This window comes from Pelobates fuscus, chromosome 7 (assembly GCF_036172605.1).
Source record: "Pelobates fuscus isolate aPelFus1 chromosome 7, aPelFus1.pri, whole genome shotgun sequence".
Lineage (NCBI taxonomy): Eukaryota > Metazoa > Chordata > Amphibia > Anura > Pelobatidae > Pelobates > Pelobates fuscus.
Window position 1 is genome coordinate 198,807,216 of NC_086323.1, and position 17,450 is coordinate 198,824,665.

The following is a 17,450-nucleotide window of genomic DNA, read 5'->3' on the forward strand; positions in this document are numbered from 1 at the left end:
TTTCAATCTCTGCAGTCGGTCTATTTTCCCTTTGTAATATGTGTAAAATGCACAAACGGAACCGTTCGTACTTCCCATCATTGAACGCAGATAGTTCGGATGTATACGTTCACGAATTAGCGCCTTGTTCGTAGGGTTCTAGTTGAAAGCACAGAAGGTAGAAGTTCAGCGGTGTTAGTGGAAAAAGGTAGCCAAAATCAGTTCCACGCGGTCGCCGACCAAACACCGCTGAGTGCGTTCGACTAGACAAAATGCATAAACAAATGCCGACCACCCTGTTGATCCATTAGAATGTTAAGGTGCGGTTTTCCACAGGTCAACGGGGTAAATTGGTGCCACACTCCTACTCTGGGTGGTCGGTCGTTCAACATAAAATTGCACGATCAGTCCTTTCGAGGGAATGCTAAATAAAACAAATAGTCTTTGTTCACAGTTCCATGCAGCAATTATAAGGATAAAACAGTTTTTTTTGTTACAAGGTCTTTCAGCCTTTTGGTAGATAGCTCCCTAATTCCCACGGTATTAGGGAGCTATCTACTAAGCTACTGCAAGATGCAGCCGCGGCAATTAATAGGATCGGAGTTTCATTAATTCGAATGAAATTCCGATATGAACAAAGTCGCGAATTGCGTTCTAACACAAATGGAGAAACTGTTCTCATTCTGTTAGGACGCAATTTGGCAGTTTTGCCGGCGTTCTGTCTTGGTGACAGAACGTTCGGCAATACTGACAGGAAGCATGGTAGGAACAGGGAGGAAAGCTAAGAATTATGGGAAAATTTATCTGACCACCGGAAATAAAGCTCACTTTGTTCCTCCGCTGGTCATGGTGTAGGAAACTTCCACAAGGCAAGTGGAATTTGTCTTATGTTTTAAAGAAAACTAGAGCAGACTGGAAGACATGAATAACAGATCCTGACAGAGGGAGAGAAGAGGAATTGATTGGAGAAAGGTAAGTTCAGCATGACAGTGCCGCTTTAATTTCTTCTCAGTCACTGACACCTTATGGTTGTATTTCTTATCTATTAAAATCATTTTTTAATTTTTTCTAAGTATGGCAAAAAATAATTTATAGTGACTGATTTCCTTTAATTCCCAGTATATTTCTTTCAGCAGTATTTGTCAGGAGAGGTTTTACTGAAAGAAATACACGAAGCAATGCTATGAAGAAATCTTTTAATAACAGAACCAAGGACTTTAACTCTGAAAAATCAAGCATTTTCTCAGATTCCTAAATGTTCTCAAAGGCGATAGTAAACATAAACCCCAAACCTTTCTCATGTTCTGAATGTGGAAAATGTTTTGTCACTAAAGCAGGTCTTGTCCGTCATCAGAGAACTCACACAGGAGATAAACCATTCTCATGTTCTGAATGTGGAAAATGTTTTGTCACTAAAGCAGTTCTTGTCTGTCATCAGAGAACTCACACAGGAGAGAAACCGTTTTCATGTTCTGAATGTGGTAAATGTTTTGTTACAAAATCAGGGGTTGTATATCATCAAAGAACTCACACAGGAGAGAAACCGTTCTCATGTTCTGAATGTGGAAAATGTTCTGTCACTAAAGCAGATCTTGTCAGCCATCAGAGAACTCACACAGGAGAGAAACTATTCTCATGTTCTGAATGTGGAAAATGTTTTCTTAGAAAATCAGTGTTTGTAGATCATCAGAGAACTCACACAGGAGAGAAACCGTTCTCATGTTCTGAATGTGGAAAATGTTTTGGGCAACATTCACATCTTGTCAGTCATCAGAGAACACACACAGGAGAGAAACCGTTCACATGTTCTGAATGTGGAAAATGTTTTCGGCATGATTCAAATCTTGTCAGTCATCAGAGAACTCACACCGGAGAGAAACCGTTCACATGTTCTGAATGTGGAAAATGTTTTCGGCATGATTCAAATCTTGTCAGTCATCAGAGAACTCACACCGGAGAGAAACCGTTCTCATGTTCTGAATGTGGAAAATGTTTTGTCACTAAAGCAGAGCTTGTTTGTCATCAGCGAACTCACACAGGAGAGAAACCGTTCTCATGTTCTGAATGTGGAAAATGTTTTCGGCAACATTCAAATCTTGCCAGTCATCGGAGAACTCACACAGGAGAGAAACCGTTCTCATGTTCTGAATGTGGAAAATGTTTTCGGCATGATTCAAGTCTTGCCAGACATCGGAGGACTCACACAGGAGAGAAACCGTTCTCATGTTCTAAACCTAATCTTGAAAGACATCAGAGATCTCACACAGGTGATGAGTCTCTAAAATTGTATAAGGCCATGCCTTAACATAGAAATAAAATATCTTGTATTGTGAATTTTGATCATGCTGACACTGTATGTAGTAACTGTGATAGTAGCTGTCAACGTACGTATGATGAAACAAAAAAAGTGGAAACCACATCCAATAAGCATACAACCTGGAGAGTAAAAACCAGAGCTGGAATATTCTATATAAGAATAATATTGAATCTAAAATAATGAAAAAATACAAATCATAGCATAATCCAGTATTATAATGGTGAGAAATGTGGTGCTAGTAGCAAACTCACAAACAAAAGTAGAAATCAGGCCTCTCACCCCCTTGGGGTATAGTGATCTTGATAGTAGATTCAAGCAATATGAATATCTTCGAAGGAATGGATAAAAAGAACCATACATGGTGAAGTATGTAAGAAAAATACAAAATATATTTATTAGATTGCACTTACAGACATAAAGATGTTAGGAAACATATCTCCACTCCAAGTGGAACTGAACAGCAGTGTGATGGGAATTGTCAACTGGAGAGAATTCCAACTTGGGCAGCAGAAAAAAGGAGAAAATGCATAAAATATTATGCATATATATATTCAAATATATGCATAAAAAGCAAATAAAACAAATAGTCAGATATCCAACGCGTTTCGTCCAAACTTTGTATCAGGGACTTCTTCAGGGATATTATTCAAAGTTTGGACGAAACGCGTTGCCCAAGTTGGAATTCTCTCCAGTTGACAATTCCCATCACACTGCTGTTCAGTTCCACTTGGAGTGGAGATATGTTTCATAACATCTTTATGTCTGTAAGTGCAATCTAATAAATATATTTTGTATTTTTCTTACATACTTCACCATGTATGGTTCTTCTTATCCATTCCTTTGAAGATATTCATATTGCTTGAATCTACTATCAAGATCACTATACCCCAAGGGGGTGAGAGGCCTGATTTCTACTTTTGTTTGTGAGTTTGCTACTAGCACCACATTTCTCACCATTATAATACTGGATTATGCTATGATTTGTATTTTTTCATTATTTTAGATTCAATATTATTCTTATATAGAATATTCCAGCTCTGGTTTTTACTCTCCAGGTTGTATCTTAATAGTGTATGCTTATTGGATGTGGTTTCCACTTTTTTTGTTTCACTGTTTACTATTTTGGGTGTTAGTGAGGTACACCTGGGACCCTTTCAATTTAGCAGATTTATTATTCTGTTGTTAGTGTGTATACTATTGTCTTATCACTTTGATTATTAACATACATATGATGACTTTCCAGCAACCATACATTGTGATTGTATGTTCTGTCTGTTACAGAGTGAAAGGCTACTTCCCCCAACCCCATGTTAATACAGACTTCAAGCAAAGGTTATGTTTACTTCAAATTTTCTAGGGTTTTTCTTAGGGCATACAATGCAGCTGAGACCATAACTAATAAATATACTAATTTTGTGTCATATGCCAATCAGTCACTCATAATTTGGAGTCAAATGTCAACCTTCTTAAAAATATTTAATGAGCTTTAAAATATCTAATGTGTTTTAGGATTTTATATTTGTAATATTATTATTAGCATTCTTGTATTAGTTGCAAATTACATGATTTCCGACTTCTTTCATACACAGGAACTTAGAGGCCCTACCTAGACATCTAATATCAGTTGTAGAACATATGTCCATTGTATATCAATGATGAAGGCCCACTGTTATTATAACCTTCGACCCAGCATTCCAGGCAAGACTCCCATGTGTATTAAGAAATGCCTTTCTCTGAATGTATTCATTTAAATATATGTGTAAATTCTATTTAACCTCCCAAGTGTAACCATTATTATAACATATGATTTTAATAATAGATTGGACAGAATGGTGATTAAGCCACATCCCTTTTTAAACTTATTTTAAATAATCAAATAACCTTATCCTAATTAACGTAATTCTTATATGACATGTAATACCTTTTGCAGAAAGCTATTCATCACGAATACTTAACATCAAAAATGGAAATTAACTTAAGTGCATACATATTGCTGTATTGGTACAGATGTGTGCAAATATTTTATGTTATTTTGAGATGCTGTGTATTGTTTGAATAAATATACATTTTTTTTTAATACTTGAAGTTTATTTACTTTTTCAAATATTAGTCAAGATATGAGGGATACAGAAAGAAAAAAGGGGGAAGGGGGTACACGGGTTACAGTGACATGTTCATACATCAAGAGTACAACACCCAGCTGACAATACAGCATAACCATAAAACAATATGACCATATCACACTACAACAATATATCAGCATTTGGACAAGCATGAGGCATTGCGAAAGTACAGGGGTTAGTTTAGCATTGAGTACCGTCAATGGCCTAGCTTCTCACCCACTTCGAGTCAACCTTTGTATGTTCCCCCGTCTTGTCAGATAATTAGTTTTGGGGTTTCTGATATCACTCTCCCCCCTCTTAACTCTGTGAATAACTGAGTAGCTCCTCTGTACGTGTGCTATGGGTGAATCATTCTTCCTCTTTGACAATATGTCGTCTGCTGTGTTGCACATTAACGTACTCTGTCTCCAACAGTATGAGGTTGCCCGTATTTAGAGAGAAAAGAAAAAAAAAAGGAGCAAAAAGATCAGGATAACTAAGCTCAGGGAGAAGGGTGAAAAGGAAAAAGAAAGTATGATACAAAAACCTGGAAATAAGGTACAGTTTCACATCAGTGAATGGAGTCTTGTTTTGGCATCGTAGTGTCACATATAGACTACATTACGTCGTTAGGTCATTAGGTTTTTTAGGTCAGGGTCTTCACTTTAACTGGGAGAACCATTGCGGGGTTACCTCCGATGGAGTATCCGAGTTAGCATCCCCTCTTCCTCATCCCCCCCCTCTCCTCTTCCCCTATAGTCCGCTCAAGGTGGGTATCTGATCTGCCAGCTGTCCCAGATATTTGCATTTTTTTGTTGTTGGGATGGGGTAGTCACTGACATACGCTCATAGGAGTAATTGAGTTGTATCTTATCTAGTAGCATTTGCTTGGACGGACATGTCTCCGATTTCCAGTTTAGAGCTATCAGTGCTCTAGCAGCCAGCGCAATCTGGGCCAACAGCGCACGCTTAGAAAAGCTATATTGTTGGGGGAAGTCTAGCCACAGGAAGGTCTCATGTGATAGGGGCGTCTCAAGTCCCAGTTCACGGACCAGCATTTGCACAGTTTCCCACAGCGGCCTAATTTTGTGGCACCGCCACCAAATATGGAGCATAGTGCCCCTATTCCCTCCACACCTCCAGCAGACCCCTGACGCATTTGTATACATATGACTAAGCCTATCGGGGGTCAAATACCAGTGATATATTAGTTTTCTATGTGCTTCCCAGTGGGAAAAACAAGTGGTCATGCCCTTGAGGGCATTCATTCTGTCCACCCATTGGTCCGTCATCGTCTTTTGCCCTGTTTCTTTTTCCCACGCAGCCGCAAATGGGAATTGAGTCTTGTCAGAGTTGGTAAAATGTGATCTATAACAAAGTGAAAGAAGTTTGGGCTTTAGAGGTCTGTCCCATCCCGTAGCAATTAAGTTAGCAACTCCTGTTCGCTCCTCAGTCATGTCTGTTACACTGTAATCTACATAGTCCATAAGGACACTTTTCATTTGTAGATATAAGAACGTGAAGTTGGAGGGCAGATTATATTTCTGTTGTAGGTCAGCAAATGGTATTATTGAGCCACCCGAGAGAAGTTGGGATACTTTAGTTATTCCATGTGCCCTCCAACGTGTCAGGGAGAGCCACGGAGAAACTGCGGATAATGCCCCCAGGGGGCTCAGCCTGTGATACCTCCTGGTACATCTACGAGCTTTCAATAAGGCATCCCAGGTTGAGATGGATGCTAATGTGGTGGGGGATAGTGGTGGTTGCGTACCACGCAGAAATTCGGGGGTCCACATGTACTCTAGTAGGCTGTCACCCTGCATTTGTTGTTGTTCTAAGTCTATCCAGTTAAGTAAACCCCTAGGGGCATGTAAGTTGATCGCTTGTGCTAGCAATGTCGCCCTGTGGTATGTCCAGACATGTGGAATTCCCATGCCTCCCCTATCTAGCGGTCTCTGTAGGCAGCCGCCTCCTATCCTGGCTTTCTTATTTGCCCATACAAAAGCAGAGAAGAGTCTTTGTACTTTATAACAATATGATTTGGGTACATGAGTCGGAATCATTCTGAACACATATAGTAGCTTAGCCAATGACATCATCTTAATAACATTTATATGTCCTGCCCAAGACAATTTTATCCCATTCCATGACTCCAGTTCTTGTTTTATCACATTAAAGATTCTAGTGTGGTTGTGTTGGAATAGGGATTTTACCGTTTTAGTGACTCTAATTCCCAGGTATGTTACAAATTCCTCCCTCCAGTCAAACTGGAAACTCCGTTGAAGATGCCCTTTTTGCTCCTGGGGGATATTAATCGGGAGCGCTTGAGATTTGCTAGTGTTGAGTTTATAAAACGTTATCTCACAGAATTGCACTAAGAGATTAAGGAGCGCAGATAGGGAGTTCGCCGGATTCGCTAGAGTCAATATTATATCGTCAGCGAACAGAGAAAGTTTATGTTGTTGGTCACCTATCTGTACCCCCTTGATGTTAGGTTCGTCTCGTATGAGCTGAGCCAATGACTCCAAGCAAAGAACGAAAAGCAGGGGGGAAAGGGGGCAACCCTGCCTGGAGCCATTATTAATATCAAACGGAGCAGATATAAATCCTGCATTTGAGACGCAGGCCGTGGGGTGGGAGTATAATGCCATAATGGCACCTATGTACGCATCTGGGAACCCAAATCTCATTAAGACCTCCTTCATATACATCCAATTAAGCCTGTCAAAGGCCTTCTCCGCGTCCAGCGCTAGGAGAAGGCCTTCCATCCCTGTGGTGTCTAGATGATGAAGTATGTTAAGAAGATGCCTGGAGTTATCCGACCCTTGACGACCTCTAATGAAGCCAGATTGATTATAGTGGATTAGTGTAGTGAGAAATGGGGCTACCCTGTCTGCTAAAATTTTTGCATATAATTTTGTATCAATATCCAGTAGAGAAATGGGCCTAAAATTGGCACAGATGGTTGTTTTTTTCCCAGGTTTGGGTAGGGTAACTATATGTGCCCGAAGCATGTCTGTGGGGAGATTACCCTTTACTAGACCTCCATTGAAGAGTATAGTCAGGTACGGTGTCAATTGGTCACAGTAAGTCTTATAGTAGACGGCTGACAGCCCGTCTGGCCCTGGGCTTTTTGCAGCTGGTAGGGCTTGTATCTGTTCTAGTATCTCTGAATCAGTGATAGGTGCTAGGAGGTCCGACTCCACGTTCTCTGGTAAACAGGGGAGTGAAACCCTGTCCAAAAAAGCCGTAATCTAATGTTCAAGGGGACAATTGTGTGGCCATCCTTTTCTAGATTATACAATGAGCCATAGTAGTTGGCGAATTCCTGCACTATGCTATCAGGGTTCATAATTTTTTTCCCTTGCGGCGAGAGTATGTATGCTATCTTGGCTGCTGCTGCTTTTTTCCTTAGTTGAGAGGCCAACAATGCCCATGCCTTATTACCCTGTGCAAAATATCTCTGCTTCATTCTACGTAACAGGAAATTGGTTTTGGCCAGCTCCAACTCCATTAGCTCTGACTTAATAACTTTAATGGCTTGGTTTTGGTGATCAGTGGGGGAGGATTTGTTTGTAGCCGAGACTTCCATCAATTTTTTAGTAAGGTCTAGATATTTTTTCAGCCTCTGAGCTTTGGCTCTGCTGGCATGCTTAATAAGGACCCCTCTTATGTAAGCCTTATGGGCCAACCACACCGAGGCGATGCCTGATTCTTGCACTAGATTTATTTGAAAATAATTTTCTAGCTCTTGTGCAACGTCTCGACGGATCTGCGGGTCAGTCAGGTGTTCATTTAGGCGCCATGCCCCTTTCCCTTTGCAATGGTACTGGTCACTCATTGTCAGAGTAATCGGGGCATGGTCCGACCACGTAATCAACCCCATTGTGCTGTCCACTACGTTAGTGATACGGGATCTATGAATCAAAAACCGGTCGATCCGGGAATATGAGTTATGTGCCCCTTAGTGGAAGGAATAGTCACGCTCTAGGGGGTGGGTTACCCTCCAGGGATCTATGTACCCATGTTCTAAAAGAATTTGATTTATTCGTGAAGAGATCTGTTGCCGGTGGTGTCGAGTGGAGCTTGCCACCTCATGGTTTGTGGAAGTGTCTGAGTGGTGGTCGAGAATAAAGTTGGTATCACCTCCTATGATGACTTCACCAAGTCTCCAGGACTCTATTTTTTGTAGGAGTCTGTCTAGGAATCCCGGTTGGTCAGAGTGTGGGCCGTACCAATTCACCAGGGTATATGGGGCGTTATTAATATGGCATAGGATAACAAGATATCTGCCGTTGGGGTCTACATGTTTGGATACAAATTCAAAGGCCACATCTTTACTTATTATTATAGAAACTCCCCTTTTTTTCTTGGAACAGCAGGAGTGAAAGCTCGTCGGGAATGCTGGGGACTGAAAGGTTGGCCTGCTAGATTTTGCAAAATGTGTTTCCTGGAAGAAAATAACTTGAGCATGGGCTTGCTTGGCATCTCGCAGTGCGAGTCTGTGCTTGTGTGGGGAGTTGAGACCCTTAGCATTCAGAGAAAGTATTTTTAAAACCATTGTGTGATGGGATGGAAAGCTTTGTGGTAAGGTTTGTACTTTGTTATGTCTCCACACGCCTCGACCATGCCCTGGTAACCGGGGGAGAGGATTTTAAAGACCCGACCATTGTTATATGTACACTGCCCTGTCTTATATACATTACATCTGTCATTCCATTTCCGCTGTTGGTACCAATATTTCCAAAGACAAGTTACACAAGAAATAAATAATAACACATAAAAAACTAGAACTATATACATTAGCCAAGAGAACCCAGACAGCCTAGGCCGTCTAATTTTGGCTTTCTATTAACTATATGGTGATCCCATACACCATATCGGCCCGTTAAGCAGCCTGTGGGGTGTGACCAGTGTCAAGGATAACCAAAAGCACTCGTATTAAACTCCTGGCGAGCTCGCCGGCGACGGCGAATTAACCCATTATGGGGCAACTTGCCCTACATATAGATGGCCCAGTGTGCCAGAACGCAAACACCATAGGTTTATCGGATGGTGTAATTATTATTATTTATTTTTTTGTGGTATTGTAGTATTATCATTGTTACAAATCGCTATTTGTAACTGGCCCTTTAAATGAGAAAGTGCCCTGCTTCCCTGGATTGTGGAGAAGCATGTTTGCCAGCCTCCTGCCTCATGACTATGGCCCCTGGAAGATTGTGCCCCTGAAAATGTATTAACTTTAATTGGGTGTGTATGGCCCTTTAAGAACCGTCTGGGGACATATTGTGACTTTGCTGAACAATGCCCCTTTAAGACTATGTCCCCAGACCGGTAAAATAACTTGTTCCTGGCTTTCCCCCACTTGGTTCAGTAAATAGGGCTTACTGAACCAAGTACCACACAGGCAGACCACCCAGAAGCTAAAGTGTGCAGGCAATTTACCTCCCAGGCTGTAGGGTTACTGCCGGTTAATTGCACGTGGCGGCGGCCATCTTGGTTTCCTCGAATGCGGTCAGCGGTGTATGCTAAAGATTCTGTGGAACTAAAATCGGCTACACATTCTGCCGAACACCGCTGACCCTTACCTTCTCCCATACGGAACTTGCAGCTCCAGAGACTAAGTCCCGTTCGAAATGGGACTTAGTCGTTTTTTCGGCATGAAATTGACCGACCGCACAGCCCAAATCTATGGAACTGTTTTGGGCAGGAAATTGTGCTTGCGGTCGGTCATAAAGGACTTCCAGCTAACTTTTGATCCACTGGAGGGATTTGGCTGATTTTTGGAAGGATTTATGTTTGATGTATGCTGAGTCTGAATATGTAACTTTTATTGAAATTGAATGTATGGTTTTAAAGTTACAGTGTGTATGTGAAAACTGTATTTTTATTGTATGTAATAATTGGTTTAACTGTTTATCTGAGGGGAGGGAACATGTGGGCTGTACTATGCTGTTATTGGTTAATTTCATCCTCCCCCTGGGAGTGTCCTGTGTGTACCTTATCCTAATAAAAAGCAGGCTGGGTGTTCCAGTCCTCAGACCTCTTCTGACCCTCAATACGTAGCCGTGTCTCGTTATTGGAGGGAACTGCTATATCACATTGGGGATTGCTATGCTCTGCATATTCCCCTGAGCTCTTAATCACTTAGCTCTTTTAAGAGCTTGTTCCGGATACGCTCTCCTGGAGGAGAGGTCTTCCCCACACGGTCCTGGAGGACAGAAGCCGATCCAGGGTGGAAGGAAGACGGCGCGGCTCCAGTTAAGCTACGGCGGTTGTGGAGCCTGCGGTGGTTGTGGTGTCGTCTGCAGTGCTTGGAGTCCTCTGAGAGCGCTAGGAGCATCCATCAACGGAGGGTACTCGGTCGGGGTACACGGAGCTCCGTTACATTGGTGGCAGCGGTGGGATGGCGTCCTAGTGCGAGGAGAAGCAGCTCAGAGACACTGGTAACGTTTGGAGTTACAATTGAGGGCAACGCTAGCCATTGGGCAGCGCCCCTGGCTACAACAGGATGGCTTCCCTAGTGCGAGGAACAGCATCCTGGGAACACCCAGCAAAACTGGACTATTGGTATAGTCACGTACAGTTTGACGCTATGCTGAAGCGGCGGTTGGCTGTCTACGGGCCCCTCCTAACAGAGGAAATTGTACCAAGAGTGAGGAGAGAACTGGCGGAGTATCTGCAGATGGAAGCAGAATATCGGGCAGTGAGGGCAAAGTATTCCGTCCCTGCGCCCCAACAACAGCGTGAGTTACAGGGGGCCGAAGGTGCCGTCCTTCCCCCCCAGCAGCAGTGTGTCCTACAGAGAGCAGAGACAGTTGGTCCCTCTCTACAGCAACAGGACCATGGTAAGGGAGTGGAGACAGGCGGTCTCCCTCTCCAGCGGCAGTGTGTACCCCAGGGGGCCGAAGGTGCCGTCCTTCCCCCCCAGCAGCAGTGTGTCCTACAGAGAGCAGAGACAGTTGGTCCCTCTCTACAGCAACAGGACCATAGTAAGGGAGTGGAGACAGGCGGTCTCCCTCTCCAGCGGCAGTGTGTACCCCAGGGGGCCGAAGGTGCCGTCCTTCCCCCCCAGCAGCAGTGTGTCCTACAGAGAGCAGAGACAGTTGGCCCCTCTCTACAGCAACAGGACAATGGTAAGGGAGTGGAGACAGGCGGTCTCCCTCTCCAGCGGCAGCCCGTGTTTCCGGGAAAGGAGCACAGCACCCCCTCTCCCCAGCGGCAGCTTCCCCTAACAAGGGGAGACACCAATCCTCCAGACGGCGCAGATGGGACCGTGGTCTCTGTGCCTGACCTACAGGGATGCTGGACAGCCTTTCCAGATCCCCAACTACCCTCACCGGGACACCCAGAGGAGGGGGTAAGTACAAATTCCCCTCCCCCGCTAACTCCTAGCGTGGCACCAGGGTTAACAGAGGCGATGTTAACCCCTACTGACGTCCATGTTCCCTTGGCTACTGAGCCGGACTATGGTCTCAGTACCCCAGCAGACGAGCTGGCAGCTGGGCAGAGTGCAGTCGGCCTCTGCCCTACCTTTGTCCCTGATCCAGAGCCTGATGTCCTGCAGGCTACCCCAGTGGAAGAGCTGGCATCTGGGCAGAGTGCAGTCGGCCTCTGCCCTACCTTTGTCCCTGGTCCAGAGCCTGATGTCCTGCAGGCTACCCCAGCAGAAGAGCTGGCATCTGGGCAGAGTGCAGTCGGCCTCTGCCCTACCTTTGTCCCTGGTCCAGAGCCTGATGTCCTGCAGGCTACCCCAGCAGAAGAGCTGGCATCAGGGCAGAGCGCCGCTGGCCTCTGCCCTCCCACAAGTCCCCACAGCATGTTACCAGGCAATTTACCTCCCAGGCTGTAGGGTTACTGCCGGTTAATTGCACGTGGCGGCGGCCATCTTGGTTTCCTCGAATGCGGTCAGCGGTGTATGCTAAAGATTCTGTGGAACTAAAATCGGCTACACATTCTGCCGAACACCGCTGACCCTTACCTTCTCCCATACGGAACTTGCAGCTCCAGAGACTAAGTCCCGTTCGAAATGGGACTTAGTCGTTTTTTCGGCATGAAATTGACCGACCGCACAGCCCAAATCTATGGAACTGTTTTGGGCAGGAAATTGTGCTTGCGGTCGGTCATAAAGGACTTCCAGCTAACTTTTGATCCACTGGAGGGATTTGGCTGATTTTTGGAAGGATTTATGTTTGATGTATGCTGAGTCTGAATATGTAACTTTTATTGAAATTGAATGTATGGTTTTAAAGTTACAGTGTGTATGTGAAAACTGTATTTTTATTGTATGTAATAATTGGTTTAACTGTTTATTTGAGGGGAGGGAACATGTGGGCTGTACTATGCTGTTATTGGTTAATTTCATCCTCCCCCTGGGAGTGTCCTGTGTGTACCTTATCCTAATAAAAAGCAGGCTGGGTGTTCCAGTCCTCAGACCTCTTCTGACCCTCAATACGTAGCCGTGTCTCGTTATTGGAGGGAACTGCTATATCACACTGGGGATTGCTATGCTCTGCATATTCCCCTGAGCTCTTAATCACTTAGCTCTTTTAAGAGCTTGTTCCGGATACGCTCTCCTGGAGGAGAGGTCTTCCCCACACGGTCCTGGAGGACAGAAGCCGATCCAGGGTGGAAGGAAGACGGCGCGGCTCCAGTTAAGCTACGGCGGTTGTGGAGCCTGCGGTGGTTGTGGTGTCGTCTGCAGTGCTTGGAGTCCTCTGAGAGCGCTAGGAGCATCCATCAACGGAGGGTACTCGGTCGGGGTACACGGAGCTCCGTTACAATCATATTATACCGCCCTCCACAATTGACCCCTGTTCTCCCACCTTGCTCTTAACCAATTTAGGCCGGAGGGATCTTTAGGGTAGGGAGCATTTTTATGCTAAAGTAAATTAAATAATTTAATACCACATAATATAATATAATCCGCCCTGCGATACCTCTCCTGAGGCCCAATGGGATCAGGTCCAGCGTCTCATACAGCTATGGACCTTCCAGATTCATCCCTTCGCGCATGTAGGACAGTAAATTTTTATTCATCATCATTTTTTTTGGAAGTCTTTAGGGTGCCACAGCAACCTTCTGCCAGTCTCCCACGAGATGTAGGGGCGACGTCTCCTGTTCTCTGGTTGCGATCTCCTCCGGTGCCAGCTGAATATTCCATTGAGAGAGTAGTTTAAGTCCATCTTCTGGGGTGATTGCCGTTTTGTCCATGCCATTCCTATGTATAATGAGGCGGGTCGGAAACCCCCATTTGTAAAGGATTTTAGCCGCCCTTAGAGCACGTGTAATCGGACCAACGGCTCTGCGTTTTGCAAGTGTGGCTGGGGACAAGTCAGCAAACAGTTGTACGCCTTCAAATTGGCCTGTCATCCGGTTCGGGTCACGGGCTGCCTGCATGATACGTTCTTTGATTCCATGAAAGTGCACCCGCACTATGGCATCCCTCGGGACCGCCACCGGTAAGCTCTTGGGTTTAGTCATTCTGTGAGCTCTATCCAACTGCAGCTCGTGGTCTGATGCCTCTGGGAGCAAGTCATGGAAGAGCTGTGTTATGTATGCTCTCAGATCTTGGTTTCTGACTTCTTCCGAGACGCCTCGCAGTCTGATGTTATTCCTGCGGGCTCTGTCCTCTAGGTCAGTCACCTTGGTGTCCAGTTGGTGCAATTTGGTCTTGAGTTCCGAGTATGCATCAGCCAGTGTATTGTGGGCCACAATTATCTCCTCAGTTTTATCCTCGAGGTGTGCGGTGCGTTCGCCAATGGCCTGAATATCTTTTTTTTATTTCACTTGCCAGTTTCTGGAAGTCGGCCCGCATTGTAGTTTTGAGGTCGTCTAATAGACCTTTAATGCCCGGTTCCGGCGCCCTTTCAGCATTGCGGGGGGAGATGGAGGTCATATCGCTGTACTCAGAGCTAGAAGCTGGGGAAAGTGCTGCCCCGTCGCCATCTTGCGGCCTCTTGTCCGGCGTGGTCAGGGCCCCGACCTTGTTAGCTGCCGGTTTATGCCTCATTTTACGAGGCGTCTTGCTTGCCATCGTATCGCTGGGTATTCTCAGATGTTGGGTGAGTATGCCCTTCATGAATTTTGTGTGGATTCACGCTTATAGTGTTGCCGCCGTCGAAGCTCTCCTAGATTGCGACCGGCACCATTCGCATCGTAGCCATGCCCCCAATAAATATACATTTTAAGGCTGCAAGACAATTTGATTTGATTATTGGAACTCTGATGTGACAAACATCTCAGGATCAGCTAATTTCCTACATTTACTGGTGGAGAAAGCATGGGCAAGATTTAAGTCTTACTGAATAACTAAAAAGATTCTGCTGCAAGAAGATTACAAGAAGATAACTGAAGAAAAAGTCAAACTGTTCCCTGCAACGAGTGTTAGTAAACATCCATGGCGATTGAACTGTATGTAAGTGATCTGAGCGCCATTCAGTCATAATGTGCGCTCAGATCTAAGCTATCTGGGGATATGTTGAATGTACCTGTTTTATGCAATGGCTGCACAGTTAAATATTTTTATGTATTTTTTTTTTTTTGATACCATGTGGCTAATGGAATTTTGCCTCTGTCCTTGGAGATAATTGGATTACTTCACAATTATCTCCAGGATGGAAGACTCTGTGGAACTGGTTTTGGGCAGAATAGCCATGCTTCATTTGGTCAAATAGGACTTTCCCTTAACTTTTTAACCCCTGAATCGATTGCCCTGATTTTGAGTGTGTATATTTCAAGCATGCTGATTCTGAAAATGTATGTTTTATGTGAATGGCATGTATATTTTGGAAGTTATTAAGATTTTGTAAAAACAGTTTTTTCTCTGCCTGTGATAATTATATTACCCACTGTGTTCAGTAGTCATAACACAGGCAGAGGGGAGGATTTTGTGTGGGAGTGTCTGTGTGTATTGTACGGATTGATTGGTTGTATTTCAAAACCCTGTGGGCAGTACTATGTATGTGGATTCTGAATAAAAGAGGCTGTATGTGCCAGTACAGTCAGTTTTGCTTAACCTCAAAATGAAGTGTCGTCTCGTTATTGGGGGAATTGGATTGTATGCTGATTGCCAGGAGTGTAAGCGGATTGTATGCTTTTCCTATTCAGCTGTTTACAGCATTCATATGCTTCTCCGGTTCAGTGGTTGTGGTGTCTACTGCAGTGCTTGGAGTCCTCAGGAAGCGCTAGGAGCATCCTTCAACAAAGGTACCCAGTCGGGGTGCCCGTCGATCCGTTACACCTCTAAACTACTTTCAATTACTTCCTCCCTTAGACTATTGCAGTGGGCTAATTCTCCCACTCATGTAGCTGGCAATACCCTCGACCTTATTTTCTCTTAGTCATGCACAGGATCTAATATCTGCAACACTCCATTTCCTCTCTCTGATCACCAGCTCCTATTGGTTGCTCTCAATTACCCCCTCAGCCAACAACCTCGGCCTAACCCCCCTCAGCTCAGAAGGAACCTTAATGCTATTGACCTCCAGCAGCTGTCAGCTGACATTGATTCACAACTGCTATCCATCCCTTCCCTCTCCTGTCCCTCACTGGCCATATCCACATACTGTAACGGATCGCCTGGCACCCCGACTGGGTACCTCCGTTGAAGGATGCTCCTAGCGTTTCCTGAGGACTCCAAGCACTGCAACAGACACCACAACCACCGAATCAGAGAAGCAGATGAGTACTCTCAAGCATATAAATGCTGTAGACAATTGAATAGGAAACCATACGTATAGGTTTTCACTCCTAGCAGTCAAACTGGAACAGCATACAATAAATCCTCCCCCAATAATGAGACGACACTTCACTTTGAGGGTTAAGCAGGAACTCCTTGTGCTGGCACATACAGCCTCTTTTATTTACCATCCACAAAACATAATACTGCCCACAGGGTTTTGCAGAACAACCAATAAACACATTACCACACATACAATGCAAGTACAACAGCCAATCAGACACAATGGGACAGTAGAAACACACCCAGCATATTCCTTCCCTCTGCTTAGGAGATAATTGAGTCAATTACTGTATCTACTCAATTATCTCCAAGCTGAAAAGTTACACTTTTATTACATTTTTATAAGTCCCTGATTTTACATCACATACAAATAAAATTATATTTCTGTGATCAGCATAACTTGGGGAGCAACATATGTAAAAATCACATGGATCCGTCCAGGGGTTAAAAAGTTAGGTGAGGACCCTTTATTATAACTTGCCAGCATGGCATTACCTGCCAAAACCAGTTCCCACTGGTCTGGCAGTGTCCCTGGGACAATGCCCTGCTGGAGAACAATGGAGCTGGGGGAGGGGAAGAGCCTCACCTTCCCAGGGATTCAAAGAGGAAGAAAAGGTGTAAAAAAAGTTTCCATGTGTCCGTACACTGTTTTTAAAAGGACCAGCACTGTACAATAAAGGTCCATAAGCCCAAATATGGTGCCTTAAAGGGCAATCCATCCCAGGGCCATAGTCGCAGGGCAGGAGGCTAGCAAGCAGTCCCCTCCAGGAAACTGGGGCAGACTCTGGTGCAGAGTCCAGTCCGCTACAAACACTACCCTCACATCTGCCTTGAACGCTGCAGCCCCACTCCAAACATGCACCTCGAGGAGGACACGACCCCAACCTTGGCATAATAAATCAACACACTATCTTCAGAATTGCTCCCGTTGTGCTGAACGCTCCTGGAGGAAGTCCCGCACCCAGGCAGACTTTCTCCATTACAGATTCATGTTGCTTTCATACAGCGCTGCCCTTGCCGTCGCAAAACAGTCATACTTTTGCTCTCTCATTAGTTCATGCTCCCGCAATCCCAGACGTTTCTTTGACACCTTTAATTCCCTTCTCCGCCCTGCTGTGGCCACCCCCCAAACTAACCTTACAGCTGATAGCTTTGCAAGCTACTTAGAAACATAGAATGTGACGGCAGATAAGAACCATTCGGCCCATCTAGTCTGCCCAATTTTTTAAATACTTTCATTAGTCTCTGGCCTTATCTTATAGTTAGGATAGCCTTATGCCTATCCCACGCATGCTTAAACTCCTTTACT

General features: G+C 44.6%; 1 protein-coding gene across 1 annotated transcript in view; it reads left to right on the top strand.

Moving 5' to 3' along the window:
• The first annotated feature begins 1,120 nt into the window (after positions 1 to 1,120).
• Positions 1,121 to 17,450, top strand: part of LOC134568461 (gastrula zinc finger protein XlCGF17.1-like) — a 76,112-nt gene continuing 59,782 nt past the window's right edge. Inside the window, exon 1 of the mRNA XM_063427066.1 lies at positions 1,121 to 1,298. Within this exon, the coding sequence (XP_063283136.1) occupies positions 1,235 to 1,298 (64 nt within the window). The 5' untranslated portion in view covers positions 1,121 to 1,234. The remainder of the gene's footprint in view (positions 1,299 to 17,450) is intronic.